Consider the following 18,855-nt stretch of genomic DNA (forward strand, 5'->3'; position numbering starts at 1 on the left):
AATGAAAAAGAAAATCCACACTCCAGAATGAAAGCAAACAAAAGAAAAATTTTTTCAAACTATTTTCTTAGAACCTTTTTCTTTTACCATGAAAACCTACAAAAATAAAGAATATGGTGACAAATTTTACTAAGGAGAAATAGCTTCTGCAATTATCTGTGTCTGATAATAATGGTCTATTAGAGTTCCTGGGTCTTGACACATATTAAGGAAAAGCACCTGTATGTTTTCCATTCTGGATCATTTTCCAGAAGATATGAAACATCTCCTGGATGATCCTGGTTTGTGTCTTCTGGAGGTACAGCACGATCATTCAGTTCAATTCCCTGCAATCTTAGTAAATGAACAGTTGCCTGGAAAGACACAGAGAAATAAATTATCTACGGAGGTTATCACTGTGAAAACAGACTATTACTCAGTATAGAAGTTACCTCTCCAAAAATTAGAAAATACAAAATACTTTTTCAGATGTTGTACAGGTACGTACAACTATATGAAATATAATACAAAATGCTTCATAATCTTAAAATTGTCTACAGTCAATTTTACTAAACAATGACATTGAGGAAAAAAAAACATATTTTATGTATATAAATTTTTTTAATCATGCTGGAACTTTAGGGATCCAGAAATATAATGTCATGTTAAACATTTACAGTAGAATCTCTTGTAAAAAAGTGTTATCATGACCTGCAGTGAAACTATTGCTATAGTTACATTCACACAGTATTTTGACAGGATGCTTCATGAAACTACTTCATCCTCTAGTTCCTAGGGAGATAGAAAACAACTAAACTCATAATACCAGTGCTTTAAGATGTATGCATAAAATTATACATAAAACAAAACTAAATGAAACAAATATGAATGACAGTTGTGTAATTTATTTACCTCTGCATTAATGAATCTTATTTCTGCTAGTATTCTCAGTGAATCTGTTTCTAAAGAGAAGGAATTAGCAGGTAGCAATGATTCTCCTGAGGTGTCACCTTGACCATTAACCATCATAGCTGCACCAGCTTTGCTCTTCCGTGCTAAAAATAAATAAATAACACCATTATTATTTTCATGCAAATCATTACCCTCAATTTACAATTTACAAATCCCCACACATTCTTAAATCCCCAAGGAAGAGTTAGTAAGAAAATACTTAAAATTATTTCACATAATTAATTTTTCGCATTAGTACCATTTATTGCATTCAAAGCCTGTTCTTAGGCAGTGCTGAGACCTTGGTTACCTGTAATTTTTGCTGCATTTGTGCATAAACTTCAATATTTGCAGCAAATAACTTGCTCCAGTCATTAAGTGCACACTGAAATTACCTTAGTGTGAATAGACCCCATGGCCTCTAGTTAATTATTGCATTCATGGAAATGAAGTACTGAACCTTCTGTAGTGGCTGAAGTCTTTGTGTGTTTAAACCTGGACTGGGCTGACTTTCTGGTAACTCACACATCAGTAAAGAGAAAATAAGCAGTATTTTTCTTTGCTTTAATAACGAAGAAAAAGGACTCAGTTATTTGAATATAAACACGGAGTTTGTAAGAACACACCAGTTTCTACTGATGATGCTTTTGGTGCATGGTTGCCTTCAGTTTCTGGTAAGAACTTCTTTTTCCCTTTAGTTTGGAAAAAGAGTTGAAAGATTAAACATGGCTAGTCTGGAAATGCAAAACTTGTGAAAGAAAACAGGCAAATTCATGCCCTATTTTAAGCAGACATTGGAAGCAATCTAGAGAAGAAAGGTGGAATAGGTTCAATTAACACTGGCTACTGAAAAAAGCTGCATTTCATCTGCACTTAAAGTTGAGTTTTATGAACTCCCTGGCAAAATCAACTTCACCGGACACATGCAAAAGCCACCAAGCAGCTGGAGATTTAAAAGTGCTTTTGCCAGCCTAAGAACTCTTTTAACATGTGTGGCAGGTTTCCAGCAGACCCTCAAGGAATAGAGCACAATGTTGGATACCTCAGGGAACCGATGAATAAGGGAAAAAGGTAAAAATTACCATGTGAGCCTCATACAAAGCGACTGACAACCCGTTTTTCTTCAAGTTCCTCAGGCACGGATAATATGGACCTAGATGACCATTAGAGAATGTACCTGTTTTCTTAATACAGGTAGATACATTTCATACAAGTGCTTTCCTGCACCACTGGTGAAACATTTCTGAAGGCAGAGTATGGCTGCAATAAAAAATGTATTGACTGATTTCTAGATTTGGAAGTAGAAGGAATATTCCATGTATGCCAACAGACGGTGACAGACAAGGTGCTCATGGAACTTTGGGAATGGGAAGAAAGAAAACAGAATTGTCTGACTCCTTCAAGTAGCTCCAGTAAATAAGGAAAAAGTTCCTCTTACAACATTCAAAATAAATTGTTCGCTTACTTTTTTTAGGCTTTGATATCTTCCTAAACAAGTTCTCTTCATACAAGAGGCAGAATCTACATGCTGCACGGCACACATCCCAGACTTCCTGCTTACGTGCAACTTTTGCCAAATCTGCCCAAAGTATAATTCTACCAAAGAAAAAACACAAAATTAATTTATAAGCAAGATTATCTTTCGCAGTTCAGGATCAAAAAAAAATCATGTCAATAATGATGGCTATCATGATAAAACAATTAAATCTACTCAAAATTAATAAATGTAAGTCTTCTTGTCAGTAGCAAAGATAACATCATTAATTTATTAATTAAAAAGAATCTCCTCAGCATATCAAGAGTGAGACAAAATTCTTGTTTTGGATGGTAACTATACTGAAATTTCAAATGTGTGTGACGACCCTAATGTTCTGTCTTAGAAAGTAAACTAAATACTTAAAAACAGATGTTGAGAATTTAAAAATACGTCTTGAAAACAAGTTTGGGTTCAGAATATTTTAGAAAACAAAAGACTTTAAATTTCATCACAGGAAGTTTTAGTGCAGCAAAAAAGGAGACACCTCCTTTTACATAAAGAATGACAAAATGATAATTGTCAAAATGGAACCTGACATTTTCCTACAGGTTAATCTGACTTTCAGAATGTAAAACTTAATCTTTTACCAAAAAAGTTGTAGCATATGGTGTGGTACAAGGACCTAAAAGGACGGGACACTTCCAAGTTTCAACTGTACATCAAGGACAAGCTTTATTCAACTCATCCTTCTTTGTGCTGAACTTCTATCAACAGACCAAGTGAGTTAGGTGCATGTGAGAGCAGATTAGGAACAGGGAAAGAACACAGCTCTGCACAGCATGGGAACATAACAGAGCTTGTCAGGAATTAAACACACACTTCAAAGCTTTTCCAGGGCTGATTCAATTACTCAGCCTCTTCCAAGGTACCATCCAGAAACTGAACCTCTGCAAGAGAAACTTTGCCCTCAGACACTTCTACACAAGACAAAAGAGACACTTCTGGCCTGCAGTAATTACCTCTCTCTGACATTTTCATTTCTCAGGTGTTTCAAATGCTCATCAACTTTCCCCACACTCCTAGTGTGATGCTGGGCTTTTGCACAGAGGAAGCTTATTTGACTCGTACTTTTACCTGAGGAAACTTTGCAAAGAAATAAGAATTTAAAGTAGTTCTTAAATAAAAGAGATTAAAAAATCCACATGAAGGGCAAGCAATTTCATTCATAATTACTTGGTGAAACATTCAAAATCAAGCCCTTTTCTCATTCCTTCAAGCTTTCCCCAAACCAACCAACCAACATGAAAAGGTCCATATCCCACCAGCACCTACTCTGCTTTTTTCTAGATCTTCACATGTAGTTGTCTCACCCAAAAACTGATCTATGTTTGTTTGACCCCAAATATTTCAAGTACACCTCTTTTCTGACAGGACATATAGTGCTCTAGTACATTAAAAGTACTTCTGACTTTAAAATACACATATAAACAGGTTCACTTACAGCAACAAGAGGAAGGCACAGTGTCTTACTGTTCTTGCTAAATATCTTTTGCAATGCACTGTCCAGCATGTGATACCTCTGTGCTACCTCTGTGCTATCCAGCTATGCACAGAGCACTGACAGAACCTGTCCAGTACAAGGCACAGTGACAGCAATATCATGCTGGAAATAACATCAGGTTGGAAAGAATTATGGATTGAAGAAGGACATTGTTCTCTGGATCTGTGGGTGCTGCTCTCACTAAATTAGCCAATCGTATACGTCAAAATAGAATGAAAGGGTTTTATGCAACTGAAAAAAACCACTACAAATCTGATGTCCTGTCCTATGTGCATTTTAATAATAGAGTTGCATATATATTTTCTTACTCCTTCAATAAACATGTGTGAGCTTGTTGCAATTTGTCATGGAAAAAGCAAAAAACTCACTGCTTAGATGACAGCCTCACAAAAAAATGAAATTTTTCACAACAAAATTTTATAAAGTCTTGTGTCAAATGAAGTCCTATGATTTTTCTAATGTTGTAATAATCTCACTCATTTTAATGACTCATCTTGGAAGGTTAATGTATACCAAGATGTATTCTCAGGAACTTCAGAAGTAATTTTACAGTTGTCAACTGAAAATTTAAAAGCAAGGAGACTTGCATGCTTAAAATCCTCTTAATTTCACAAATAAAATGCATTTTTTCTGTTTAAATCATATATGAAAATGGCATCGTTTTCACATACTAAAAAGGACTGCACAGAGTGGAACAGTTGATCTGTAAATAAGACCCTGGCTTGTAAGTGATCAGTTGATCAAGTTTGAAATGGGGATGTGGAGGGTCAACGTTGTGGCCTGGCTGAGCAGGTGGCATGAGAGAACTGCAAGGTCTTCCATGGAATAAACAGGCTCCTTTGGGAGCTACAGGATTCCTCCTATAGCACTTCCTACACAATCTCTACCATGGGATCACACCAGGTACACTCAAAGTTAGTGACATTAGTCACACACTTGCTTTATTACCACAACAAGAAAAAAACACTTCAAGCAGTCTGAAAAGTCTTCAACCACAGGCTGTATAGTCACAAATCAAAGCTGTGTGAGGCACAAGGAACATGTGCCTTAGTGTTCAGTGTTGTGTTCAGTGTTTTAGAAGGTAAAATGAATTAGTGCCTCAATCTCTGTACAGAACTCAAGCTCTCAAAAGCAAGATTTTAGAATAGAAAGACAAGTATAATACAGAATGAACACACTATGTAATTAACACAGAGTATAATGGGGTGAAACTTCTGAAAACACCACTTAAAAATGACCTTGAATAAGAACATCAGGAGTTGCTCATAGTGAAAATAAACTAGAACTACTTCCAGCCCACTACAGCACAACAGGAAGGTTTAGACAAATCTGGAGGGCAAAACAACACCTTTTCCAGTATCACAGTACAACTTTTAGATCCCTAATAATATTGATAGGAACTGTGCCACAGAATTCAGCAGAACTGTCACTTCATCTGCACTGCAACACTCTCTTATGTTGCATTAGATGCTGTGTCCAGCCTTTAAGAGTGTGCAAAGCAGACAAGGTGCAGTAAATTTTAGTCACAGAAATGAACTTTACCTTTAGCTTCATTTTCACTGTCAAGGACTATTCGAAATGTATCAGGAGCCAGTGCAAGACCTGCATTTACCAGAAGGGATCTCTTTTTCCTCACATCGTCCTTTTGTTTTCCCCTTTTAGCCTATGTAAAGAAAAGAACTCATTGCTATAAGGCTCATTTTATATCCCAACTACACCTTATTTACTAAACATAACAGAATGCAGATCATATAACTTGCTACTACCAAAGAAATACCTTTAGCAATTGTGTATCCTCATGTATCTTAAACATCATTCTGCAGTATTATTGTCATTGAAAGTGACTGTGGAACTTCTGTTTTGATATTCAATACACCAAGGATAATTTATTATGAAGTACCGTTCGTGCTGCCCATGCAACCTTACAGTATATTCCTCAGTATATAACCTGTCATTATGTTATACCTTCTTAAACAAAGAACAGTATTTATTTACAAATCAACAGTAACACATCCATAGTGCAATAATAAGGAGTTGCTACAAAATATTAAAAAATTCCTGGTCTTCTCAGAATGAGTCCAAGTCAGAGGAGGTGTAAGTGCTTTTTTTAAAGTAACACTTAAACAGAGTAAGCTTGTATGGAAAAGCGTTAAAACCAGACAAAAAAATCTGTTGCCAGCATGATTTTTGTTCAGGTGCTGAGGCAGCACAACAGAATTAGATGCAGTAACTCTTGACAATGACTACACTTTGACTTTACATTATATTATTTAGCAGCATTTGTAAGTGTCACATAATACTGATTTATCCTGAAGCCAGCCAGGATGTTCAGCTATTTGGACACTACTCTCCTCATTAAATAAAACACCGTTTCATGCAATGAAATCCTAATTGCTGACAATTGCTAATAAGCTTCTTCTTTGCTGATATTTTTGCTAATTAACAACTCCCTCCCTCCCCCCAATAAATAAATTTTTAATGTATCTGGGAAAAAATCCTCTATCACAACCTTCAGGCTGTGAAGCAGCACGACCACTTCAATGACAATTTGCTGAATGCAAGCCAATGCTGGCTCTACTAATACCCAGTTCTGCTGAACAGCTGGCTCTCCTCTGCTGGAATTTAATAAACAAATCTGTTCCAGCTACAGCCCTTGTTCCTCCTGATTACCTGTTCAATCATCACTCCCGCCCGGTCCTCCTGACGCTCAGGTGCCTGGTACAGCACCGTGCACCAATGAACGCGGTTCAAAGTCAGTCTCAGATGTTCTTGGTACTGCCCACTGCTGTCCACCTGAATAGCTTTTTGCAAATGTCCCACAGCAGCCTCCAGTCTATCCCCATCTTCTTCAATACGAGCTATTTCCATGTGAACTTGGCAACGCAACAACGTCAACGTGCTGAGGAACACAAATTTAAGTGCAAACCATCAAAATGAGGCACACTAAAATTCTTAGACATAGAACTCACAAAAAGGTGAAACTCAATAATTGAAAGCAACTATAGTACGAAAATCGATGCTCCCTTTATAACTGACTTGTTTCTTTCATTTTCACTATCATGCTCACACCACTCCATGAAACCAGCATGTTTTCCCCAAAACCTGCACATTCCCCAGCCTCAGGTACACTGGGCTCCCTATCCATCACCTGCTCCAGGAAGCTGTTCATGCCAGCTCAGAGCTCTAAGTGCTACTTTAGATTATTTTCAGGGAGAAGAAAAAAATTAGATAAATGAAAGCGATGTCATGAGAAAGAGAAAAGGAGAAAGGTTTTCAAGCCTATCAAACATCTGCCACAGAACTCATGTATGGCCACGTCAGAGCCCATCTGACTGAGCAAGTCTTCCTAAAGTATTTCAATATTTGCTGCAGGTCATTAAACAGTGTGAGATTTTGCCTGAAAGGAACCTGTATTTCAGTGATTAATGGGGAATTGTATACAACATGCAGACATGCATTTATTACAAGTGAGTGGAAAATTCTCAAAGATGCTTATTATCAGAGAACTTGAGCTTTTAAATGCGTTTGATGCTGAGACCTTCCAAAGTAACAAATAAAAAAGTGCACAGCACAGAAAATTACCTGTCAATCTCTTCAAGGGCATCAGCAACTGAGATCAAGGGCTTTCGCACGTGTTGGTGCAAGTTGTGCTGTAGCAGTGGCAAGCACAGATTCCACTGGGTTGCACAAACAACCTGAATCACATTAGGATCTCCCAACTGAACTGCACGTTTTAAGCTTAAGTCAAGATTTTTTATCAATTCCAGCTGACCCTGGCATAAACGAAAAATTAATTAGCGTATACTGCATTTAACAACTACAACTTCTTACATGTTCCTCCAAATTTTAACCTTTGGACTATTTTCAGTAGAAAACAGTCCCTCAGCCAGCAGACTTTGGAAGCTTTTTTTTTAATAATTCCTTTAATAAAAGCTTATTTTGTAAATAGGTATTGATAACTAAGGAATGTTTCTTTTAGGTACTCCAGGCTGCCATTATATATTTGAGGCAGAAGTCTGTCAGCTATTCCCCTTCCTTATGATAAATAGAAATTGGTAATTGTGAATATTTGTGAATTCAGAAGGCTTAGCTTTTTTGTTTTTTCATACTAAGGTACCAACTTTGCACAGGAGAGGAAAAAAAGTAATATTATGAACAGGATTTGCCACATTGTCAATTAAATTTGGTTAATTTCATTAAATCTAAAAGCAAACCCTTACCTACATTAACAGACATGTGCCATTTATTACGTTATTTTTAGAGGTAGGCAATTAAAAAAAAAAATCAAACAAAAAAACCTCTCCAAATGCAGACACCACAGCCCAGAATTTTAGAAATACCGAAATATCCTATTTTACATTTTAGCATTAGTAATGTTTCATATTATGAGGAATTACTGAAATTTTCTTTTTTTTCAAAAGGTGAATAGAATTTCAACTCCAAAATGAGCACAGCCATAGATAGGAGTAAGTTCATGCACTACCAGTTTCCATTAAATATATTCCTACTTCCCATTTTAGGAACTTTAGGTGACTCTAAGAGCTCTTCTAAGATGCTCACTGTAGGCATTTCTCTAACACCACTGACAACATTGATACTTAGGCTTCTGCTTTTGATGGTCTGAATCATAACTGAGTCAACTGATCACAGAAATCTAAGAAAATCCCCCCCCTCCCAGTGTAACAATTTATCAGGAATACTCTATTCCTCTGACATAAGAATTTGTATGAGACTGCCCATAACATGCAATCACAGCTGAGATGGACTTGGCAATCCTTAGTGGTTCCTTCCAACTCAAGATATTCAATGAAAACATCTCCCACAAAGGCAAAATACGAAAACATGAGAGGGTTGCCCTTCCATGCCTCAATGCTGCCATCTTTGCTCTCGGAAAGTTATATATATTATGAACCTCTATAGCCAGACAGAAGAGTTAAGGGAAGAATAAACAACTGTGGTTTATTTTCCCTGTCTCTTTCTTGGTAGCCCAATCTAAAAGAACATAAAGTTTAAAAGAATTTCTGATCAGTATAATGTAATTAAGACACACAGTCAAATGCAATTTTCCACATTTAACAAATTAAAACTTTTACTTTTCTCTCAAAGTTACTGCTAAAGAACATACCTCAACAACTCCTTTGGTGTAAGTCACAATTTTAGTGGCATTTTTTCTTCTTTCATATTCACATTCCAGGCATTCTATTTCAATAAGTTTCCCTGGCTCCTATGAAGTATCAATACACAAAAAGCTAATTTCAATAATTAAAAGGAAATATGATAAAGATTAAACCCATGAAATTACACTAACACAGCCCTGTACCTTCCTACTGAAAATCCCACTATACGAAATAATCAACTGAAACAATGCAAAGGAAGCAGAATTTATTTGAACAGCAGTTCTTTTTTACTAAGCTGAGGCTGCAAAATAAGTTTTAAGTGGTTCATTGCCAGAGTTTTCAGTAAGAAAATCAGTGTATAGCTGCTTTTTCTATACTGTAATTTGATTTTAGTTCTAGTAAAATCATAAAATCCCAAAGTTGCTTGAGTTGGGAGGACCTTAAAGCTCATCTCGTCCCACCCCCTGCCATGAGCAGAGACATCTTCCACTAGCCCAGGTCGCTCCAAGCCCTGTTTGACCTGGCCTTGGACACTTCCAGGGATGGGGCAGCCACAGCTTCTCTGGGCAACCTGTGCCAGGGTCTCACCACTCTCACAGGGAAGAATTTCTTCCCTGTATCTGATTTAAATCCACCCTCTGCCATTTGCTTAATAAGGTTATTAAAAAGGTACATGCTTGGAATAAACAAGCACTAGTCAAGATAGAAAGGATTCAGCTTGATGGGTAGTGAAACATATAAGCAAAAAAAGAGGCTAGACTTTCAACTCCTCAGGACAGATCTGACTGTTAAGTCATATAATTTATATGTATGGATCATAGAAACATTTAAGATAAGTTTCATTTGGTTTAAATGGGTGCAGTAGGGAAATTCAGACAGCATCTCCATTCCTCAATCATTACAATGTTATCAAATCACTCAGCATGACCTGTGTTAATTTAACATCCCTGTGATTGCAAAACAGACAGGACTGTGGAAAACTGAGATGAACCCAGAACTGTCCCAGTCATGGTGTGACAAATACACAGAGGTGGAGTTCATATCATGGCTGAGAAATTTGTCAGTGCTTGGCAAAAGCCAAGGAACTGGAACTTAGATCCAGATTTCTCTCACTCTGCTATGAAGGGGTTGCTGTCAAACCATGCTGGGCAATCTGAAGGTGGTCACTTAAAAGCACACCAACTCCAAGGGAGAAGGTTAAAATAGAAACAAGGTTTCTCTACTGCTGCCACACAACAGATAATTGCTACTACTGTCTACACAAATACTCAAATCCTTGTCAATCTTTCATCTAGAGGATTTAAACACATCTTCCAGTGGAATGCTATGGATTTGCGTGTGATTTTAGACATGAGGAAATGTTCAGAATAACAGGCCTGAATCAGATACCTGGAATAAAAAAATATTCAGTGAGGATAAACTTACCAGTAGCTCAAAGTAGGATCATTATAACAAAAATTTGAATTTAATTTCCAATCAAACTCTTGTGCAGGTAACATTTTAAAAATGTAAGCAAAAATCTACAGTTAGTATTTATTTGCCAAAATGAACTGCACTGCATATCATCCTGGTCTACCTACATCCTACCTTCTGACCTGGCATCTTCTCTCTATCTTAGGAATAGATCACTCAGCCAAATAATTATTTACATTAATGAATATACGAATAATATACAGATGGACAGAAGATCCCAGAACCATCAGCACTATTTACTAAATATAAATATCAAAGGGGTGTGTGTATGTAATCAAAAATCCCCAAATCAGTGTAATTAATACTTACAGTAATCCCAGCACTTTTCAAATCGAGGATACATTGAGATGCCAACTCAGTGCAGTTTACTTTCAAAGAAAAATGAGCTAATTCCAGAATCAAAGGAACCCTTCAACAATAAAAAACCATCACTTCAGAGAATTTGATATTGCTCCTCCATGGAATTATAAAAACACTACTTGAAAGTAACTGTGAAATATATCTGAAAACCATGAAGTCATCTGAATATTACAGAACATGTGACTACACTAGTAATGCTCACAGTTAACAAGGAAAAAGGAAAAAGTTTAAAGTTGGCTACATGAAAAATACAAAAGTTCATCTGTTTATGATGAACATTTTTAATTAGCATATTCCTATGTAGTCTTGTACAAACAGTTCCCGAAGAAGACAAAAAATATAGAATTAAATGCATGCATGACAAAGATGGTGAAAGAACAAACTAAGATTGCAAGTAATTTTGGAAACACAATGCAGTGAACTGGCACACAAAGCAGTAAAATCCATCAGTCTGCTATCTAGGAACTAAGAACACAGACACACAGACAGAGACTGTGTTCTAACTGTCTGGGATAGAAGAAGTAATAAGATACCTGAATGTTTGTCAAAGATGATTTACCATTACAAGTAAAAATATTACTTCCATATGCAACATCTGTGATACAACTACTACAATAGAGGTCACTATGTCAAACATGCTGAAGAACTGGGAAGGGCCTCAAGAAAAGCTAAAAATTAACTACAGTCTGAAAAGCACTTGTCAATTTTAAGGTCAATTTTAAGACCTTTGAAAAATCTCATTTTATTAACACGAAATGGTTATGGAAAGATTTAATCATATGACACAAAGCTGTATGGAAGAAGATATTTAATCCTGGGTTCTTTAGTAAAGTCTAATAGGGTTTTGTCTATTTTTAAGACGACCTACATATTAAAGCAACACAAACTGTTGTAACCAACTTCCATGGGACTATGACAAGTAAAACTCACTTCACACTGAGAACAGATGCTGGAGGTAAATCATATTGTTTCAAAAGTGCATATAAAGAATTCAGCTCTGCGATGGCATCACTTGGAAATTTATTTGTGTCCCACTGCCTGCAACATATCAGGAATTAGGTCAAAATTTTTCATGAGAAGTATTATTGCATTCAAATTTTGAAATAACTCTAACTTCAGAATGGATAGCTTAGTCCAAGGGATCAGTAGGATACTTGGGGCTTGAAATATAAAAAAAAAAGTTAGCAAAACCTACTTCAGTATGGCAAGTAACTCAGAGACAGCCAGATACAAAGCACTAAGAACATTCAAGCATAAGAATTAATCTTTCAGATTGTAAATTTTATTCCAGAACAAAAAAAAAATGGTGTGCAAAATTCCTTTCTTATAATGTCAGCATAAATTAATGCACTGTTAGTTAGAAAAGAATTAATGCTTCTAAAATGGGGAAATGTTGAGACATTGAAAAAAAATTACATGAGATTTTGTTATGAAGTCTAATTTTCAAAACTGTTTTATCCCTTTAAAATGTAAAGACTTCAAAAAGCATTATGCTTCCTGTCCTGTGATTTATGCATTATATTTCAGGTGTGATTTCTCCACTTCATCTTTACTTTCTTGCACATGACTTGTGTATGGAATGGCAAGTCTGTTGGATATTAATGGCATTCTTTCTCCTGAGATAATCTGTCCAACACTGCTCCCTACATCCCCAAAGAACTAGTTCACTTTTTAGCTGAGGCTGTTCTCCAGACAGGCCTGACAGTTACTACCCAAACTGTCATTGTAATTTGCCTTTTAAGAAACTAATCTTTGCAGTAGATTTTCCTACTGGCACGTGGGATACCAGAACCTGAACCTGCCTCTATAATATGCAGCATCAAAGAACAACCGGAAGGATACAATTTCATACTTACAATTTTAACATCTGCATTTTATAAATAACTAAAAAATGGGTGGAATCTTGTATGTCCTTCTCTACCTCAGAAATATCCATCAGTTTGTGATACACCTATAAAATAAAAATTTAATTATTGACTAAATAAGCAACAAGAGTGGAATAATCATTGACTAAGTGACTAATAAGTGAGAAACAACTCAATGGGGCTTACTGGGAGTTTAAAATATTTTTCAGCATTACCATTAGAGAAAATATTTGAGAGTATTTCTCTGGAACATTTTCCTTAATAAAGACTGCTGCAGTAGATGAAAACTCTTTTGCTTCTTCCAGTTTTGAAGCATCGAGGAAGCACTCGAGTAAATTTCTGTAGATCAAAAAAATGCTTGTATTAAATATTTTTTAACATTTTCTGAAATAATTCTTATTTATATTTTTTCAACATGCTTTCTATTCAAGGTACCACTCCTAAATGCAGTACAAGCCATTAGCACTGACTCAGCATAGAAGAGATTCTCTAACTTCTACATTTTTGCTTATCCCAGAGATATAGAGCTGTTAACACATATTTAGTGCAGATCATAAAAAGGATCTTGGAAAAGAAGGGGTTTTTTGTGAAAACTTTTCTCCACGAGATATCTGAAATTAAAAGGAGTAACTATTTAAAATTGTAGGAGAATTTCTCTAAGATTCTCCCTTAACTATGGGAAAGGCCAGTATGTCAAAGCCATCTAGCAAAAAAAATTATTCATATTGAAAACTGGAACTGGATTTTCAATACTTTATCTGATTTAACTGAGAAAGAGCCTTTGATTCCATGAAATAAATTAACAACAAAAATGATAATCATAATAAAAAATATTTAAAAAATAAATACAAATGTAAGAAAAATAAATGCAACCATTAGTTTTATAACACAAACATTATGTGCAGTTGCTTGTTCTTATCAACACTTCAGCAAGAGTATGTTTAGTATCAAAAAACTGCATGCATGGTATTCTACATGGTCCTTAGCATACCCCTTGGAATGTTTTTGTCACTCAACTTTTTATTTCCCTCCAGTTTCAGCTTATAAAGAAAATGCTGCACAGCAATAAAACATAAGTCACAGACTAAAAAACCAGAAAAGATCAAAAAGAGAAAGGGAACAGGGAAAAACTATGGTAGAAGTGTAAGAGGAACTGGAAATGGTCTGTAGAATAGCAGACCAAAACATCTCTGAGAAAAGCTTGTGGGACCTTGAAAAATTACATGGACACTCCTCATTTTGCACATAAAACTCTCTCTCTCAGGAGAGTTATCTCAAAGTTTATGCTCCAGCTTTGCTCAAGAAATGTGAGAATGGTAATACATTGATAGTGATACACCATTTATTTCCAATTACTAAGAATGACTCAAATACTACATCCAAAATGACTGTGCTACTTCAAATCAGATCCAGGGCAAAGCTGTCTCTGCCACTAAAATTTTAACCTCAAATTAAATATTAAAATGAAGCGTTTTTTATGTTGAGTACATTCATGTTTGTTTAAAAAGTTATGAATTAAGCTTTCCACAATAAATGTATCTACAACATTACCAAAAAAATGCACCTTAGTAAAGACCACCTCAGGTGGCAGCCACATGTCTAAGAGGACTACAGAATGCCCATATGAGAAAATATAATTAAACTTACATCATCAGTTCTGCTCTCCATTCATTGTCTTGCTCTTCAATTTGGTTTAATGCTGTAACAATCTGAGAAAGGCTGGGAATGAGGCAATTGCGGAATCCAGGCTTAAGAAATGGCCTCACAAGTTGCCAATAAAGAACTGAGGCATTATATATCAAAAAATAATATCTGAAAAATAAGAATCAAAAATTTAGCATTTCGTGGACTTGAATAAACATAACATTACAGCTTTTTAAGACACTTCTAAGAAGTAAAAATCGGAACTTTTCATTAGAGCCAATCCTGGCCAATAACTGAGAAGACAAGTACAGCACAAGAATATGGCAAATCTTGCAACTACGCTCTACTCAATAATACTACTGTGATATATAAATAATTGTGATTCGTAAAACAAATGGGCGATTACATCAAAATAAAACAAACGGATTGTAAAACTTAACTACACCCCCATAAAGAAATAAAACAGACCCTTACAAGGTCAAGAGGCCTAAAACCTCCTTACTATCCTAAGAATAAAATATAGTAGAACTTTAAATCTTTAGGCGCCTGTTCGTCCAAGAATGCATGAATTATGACTGGTTGTAGAGATAACCCTTTTAGCTTTAGCTGTAAGAAAACCCATATATTAAATACTTAGCAAAAACCTGTAGAATCTATATGTATATGACACAATTAATATGCATGAAGTAGCTAAGATAAATACTAAATGTACCCTGTAATAGGGGTGTGTAGATTTGGGAAACTGGTCCCATTTCTGTCACCCAGCCGGCTGCTTGCTTTTACCATATAATAAACTATTATTTGAAACTTATAGAAACTTGAGACTTTGTTTATCACACTACTTTAAAATCAGCTAACATGGTGCTCTCACTCTACAGAGCGTAAGTACAAAAGCATAAGAAATGTTGAGATGTCTGCCAGCCTTACACAGCATTATTCAGCCTGTCCATTTAAGAGTTCAGTGTTCTTGTGTGGTTACAGCAGTTACAGAAGTTACAAAACGGAAGGAAAAATCTAGAGAGAAAACCCAAACAACACAACTCGAGGTTACCTACTGAAAACCTGAGACAAACAACGGAAAATCTAAATCAGTAACATTTCCTGGGATTTAGAGTTAACCCATCAGTAGGGCTTACCTTCTATCGTGGCGGGCAAAATCTATTGCTTTTATAAAAAACAGCACGAACTTTTCAAACTCCTCCTAGAACAGAACAAAATGAAAGCTAATGCAATTTGAATATGGCTTTTATAAATCAGTACATTATTTTCCTATTTTAATATGTTCACATCTCATAAATTTTATTTTCAGACTAATCTCAGCTAAAACATACTGTCATAGGAGCTTGCTGCCATAGAAACAGAATAACTAGAAACTGGTTGCGTTTTCTGTTACTATGTTTTCCCGATTTCAAATTTTAAAACTGTATTTTCAGTTTATTTCCTTTCTGCCCAACACTAATTATCAGGACTGAAATTTTCCAGAACTGCAAAGCTGCATACTTTTTAAGCTTTAAGTCTGCTCAGCCTGGAGAAGAGGAGACTGAGGTCAGACCCTATCCGGGTCTGCAGCTTCCTCACAAAGGGCAGCAGAGGAGCAGCAGCAATCTCTGCTCCCTGTGAGCAGTGACAGAACCCAGGGAACTGCTGGAGCTGTGCCAGGGGAGGGTTAGGGTGGATTTCAGGAAAAGGTTCTTCCCCCAGAAGGTGGTTGGGCACTGAACAGGCTCCCCAGTGCCATGGTCAAGGCCCTAAGACTGACAGAGCTCAAGGTGCATTTGGACAATGCTCTCAGGGACAGAGTGGGATTGTTGGGGTGTCCGGTGCAGGGCTAGGAGTTGGACTGGATGATCCTTGTGGGTCCCCTCTCACTCAAGATATTCCATGATTCTAAACATCTGTTAAGGCCATTTGCAGTGGTCAGATACCATTAACAGATTATCAAAGCTAACTGACCACAGTACAAGGACAAGCGAAATACTGAAGACATAAAAGAGATCCCACTCCATTTTAAAATCAGCAGGAGGTAAACACTTATGGACATGGTATCACCTAAAAGCAACACACAGACACAGAAGTATCCTGCTGAGTTGCTACCACCTCTTACTACAAAAAGCCACATCCAAAGTACTACATGGAAACACTACTGATGAGTGCTAGAAGCACACTGCCACAGAAAGTAACTCTGCAACCTCTCTCCTTTAGCCCTCCAGTTCCCACAAGCCCGTGAAATGCTTCCTGAATAAAACTGGTAATCACTTTAAGAGTTACAGCTAAATTCGGTCTGAAAGTATCACATTTAAGTAAAAAGTGAAAAGGTTGACTTCAAAAAAATCAACTGCTTGGAAAACTTTTGCAAGCATTCCTTTTTATTGTCCTCCCCAAAATATTTGAAATATTAGTCTAATTCAGCTGGTCTTGTTTACTCACAAATTACTCAATATGTTTTCCTTTTATTTTTCCCACAGTTCCAATTATCCTTGTGTATTTAAAATAGCTGAAAGCAATACATTAAAACCTAGGAATAAATACTTCTAAAAACTGGCTCAATATAAAGCGACCTTTACAATTTCTCACCAAATTATCTGTAGAGTGTAGAGCATGCAACTGGCCTTGGCACAAATAGGCTCTGCCAAGAAATTGGTTCACAGGAAATCTTGCTTTAAAATACATCTGTAGACAGTCACTGCTCATTTCTGGATATCCCATCTAAGACCCAAAAAAAAGCATTTTAATATTTAAAAAATGCAACAAACAATTAAGAACTGTTAGCTTTTAAAAATGCATGCCTAATCGAGGGGTAACATCCAGCTGCATACCCGTATGCAAGCAATATTACACAAAGATGCAGACTTGTACCGGATGTGATACAAGCCCATTAAAATTTACTAAAATTTGAAGGCATATTTTAGTCATCTTTTATGAAAAGATAGGTTCCTTATTTAACAAAACTCCTCACTCAGTCACATAACTGCTTACAGTATTCAAAAAATGTCTCTTTTTAAACACAATTATTAATAGACAAAATTCTTAACAGAATTTTTTTTTAAGTATGGATATTAGCTGACAGGATTTTATATGGATGTCAATTTTCAGACCACAGAATTTGATTGGATTGCAGCCTGGGGAAAAAAAAAAGATTCATAATTAGAATGATTACCTTCTTTCGGCTGGTAGGGTCTGTTCACAGACACATTTCCTTCAGTCATAACCAAACTGCTAACTTCAAGTTTTCCATAACAAGAAAAAACAGGCATGGCAAACTATTTTATATATGCTATGGTATACCTGCCATATTTTGGCCTAATTGAAAACTTCACAAACCACAGTTTGATGACTGACTATAAAAAAGTGATAATTCAGAGGCTGAGTTTTAAGGGAAAATGCATGTTTAAACAATTGCTCTCCAAAACCAGAAGAGCATAATACTTCCCTCAGGCATTTCTGGGATTGTTTTTGAGGCAGTAGCTTTAACAACTGTAAATACAGTACGTCATATACATATTTTTATTCAATACAGATACATTGTCTAAATTACAAACCTGAAGTGCTTGTTCAGCACATAAAACATACAAGTCGGTGCTGAAGTTATCTGAGTCAAATGCAGATTTTCCTTCACTGGCTGATTTGATCAAGTCATAAGCATCCTTCAAAGCCTGAACATCTGCAGTATGTAAGGAATAAAGAATTTATTCTTCAAGGTGGATTGACTGACTTGATTGCATTCAAATGAGCTATGTGATATCCTGTCTTTCCTTCACAGAAATAAATTAAGAATATTTAAGAAAAATAATATCAAACACATGTTCAAAGTCAGACACGATTCTAAGATGAAGCACTAATAAGTCTTTTGCTATTTAGAATCACTAACATTAGCACACTAGAAAGTGAATTACTTGGAATCCCTAGTTCACAATTCCATAAACTCAGCAGTTTGATTTCTGTTGGCACAAAAATCCTTAAAGCTGTTCTGTGGAGTGAACTTGACTGGACGAATACTAGATCTTCCAGAAAAAACACTACAACACTATGCACTTCTTTGCATAGCCAAGCAGCATGCTTAAAGCATTCGGAGAAAGAACGCTTTCTCCACATACACAGTTTAATTACAAACCAAATTAGGACCAAGCCGTTTTCGCGTTTAAAGCGCGACGTTTCCTTTATTTAAAGACGGGCAAAAGGCGGCAGCCGCCGGCCGCCCGCTCACCTCGGCCGCGCTCTGCGGCGCGGAGCCGCTCCCTGACGGCCGGCTCCGCCATCGCAACCGCCTGAGGCTTCACCCCGCGGCAGCGGGGCCTTTCCGAGGAGCCCTTCCGAGCGCTGGCCCGGGCAGCCGAGGGGACCGCCTGTGAGCTGTGCCCGCCGGAGGGCCGCCCCCCGCCGCTCCAGCTCCCGGCTCCCACAACACACGAGTATCCCAGCAGCGCTCCC

At 36.6% G+C, this 18,855-nt stretch overlaps 1 protein-coding gene across 5 annotated transcripts in view; it reads right to left on the minus strand.

The window, feature by feature from the left end:
- CFAP46 (cilia and flagella associated protein 46) overlaps positions 1 to 18,855 on the minus strand; it is a 66,449-nt gene that overhangs the window by 46,228 nt on the left and 1,366 nt on the right. For 4 of the 5 annotated variants that reach the window (XR_001873889.1, XM_017809166.1, XM_017809164.1 and 1 more), the window contains exons 1-17: positions 18,632 to 18,759; positions 17,967 to 18,088; positions 17,002 to 17,133; positions 15,564 to 15,628; positions 14,431 to 14,595; positions 12,999 to 13,122; positions 12,775 to 12,869; positions 11,849 to 11,956; positions 10,868 to 10,967; positions 9,094 to 9,192; positions 7,551 to 7,741; positions 6,639 to 6,867; positions 5,511 to 5,631; positions 3,427 to 3,550; positions 2,396 to 2,526; positions 892 to 1,034; positions 220 to 353 (exon numbers count right to left, since the gene is read on the minus strand). Coding sequence is in view for 4 of the 5 variants with exons in the window: in XM_017809166.1 (XP_017664655.1) it covers positions 220 to 353; positions 892 to 1,034; positions 2,396 to 2,526; positions 3,427 to 3,550; positions 5,511 to 5,631; positions 6,639 to 6,867; positions 7,551 to 7,741; positions 9,094 to 9,192; positions 10,868 to 10,967; positions 11,849 to 11,956; positions 12,775 to 12,869; positions 12,999 to 13,122; positions 14,431 to 14,595; positions 15,564 to 15,628; positions 17,002 to 17,133; positions 17,967 to 18,088; positions 18,632 to 18,683 (2,135 nt within the window). In the remaining variant the exon portion in view is untranslated. Of the gene's footprint in view, positions 1 to 219; positions 354 to 891; positions 1,035 to 2,395; positions 2,527 to 3,426; positions 3,551 to 5,510; positions 5,632 to 6,638; positions 6,868 to 7,550; positions 7,742 to 9,093; positions 9,193 to 10,867; positions 10,968 to 11,848; positions 11,957 to 12,774; positions 12,870 to 12,998; positions 13,123 to 14,430; positions 14,596 to 15,563; positions 15,629 to 17,001; positions 17,134 to 17,966; positions 18,089 to 18,631; positions 18,760 to 18,855 lie in introns of those variants that run through there. The other variant, XM_017809165.1, reaches the window with a different exon arrangement.

Source organism: Lepidothrix coronata, unplaced genomic scaffold, assembly GCF_001604755.1.
Source record: "Lepidothrix coronata isolate B3197 unplaced genomic scaffold, Lepidothrix_coronata-1.0 Scaffold25, whole genome shotgun sequence".
Lineage (NCBI taxonomy): Eukaryota > Metazoa > Chordata > Aves > Passeriformes > Pipridae > Lepidothrix > Lepidothrix coronata.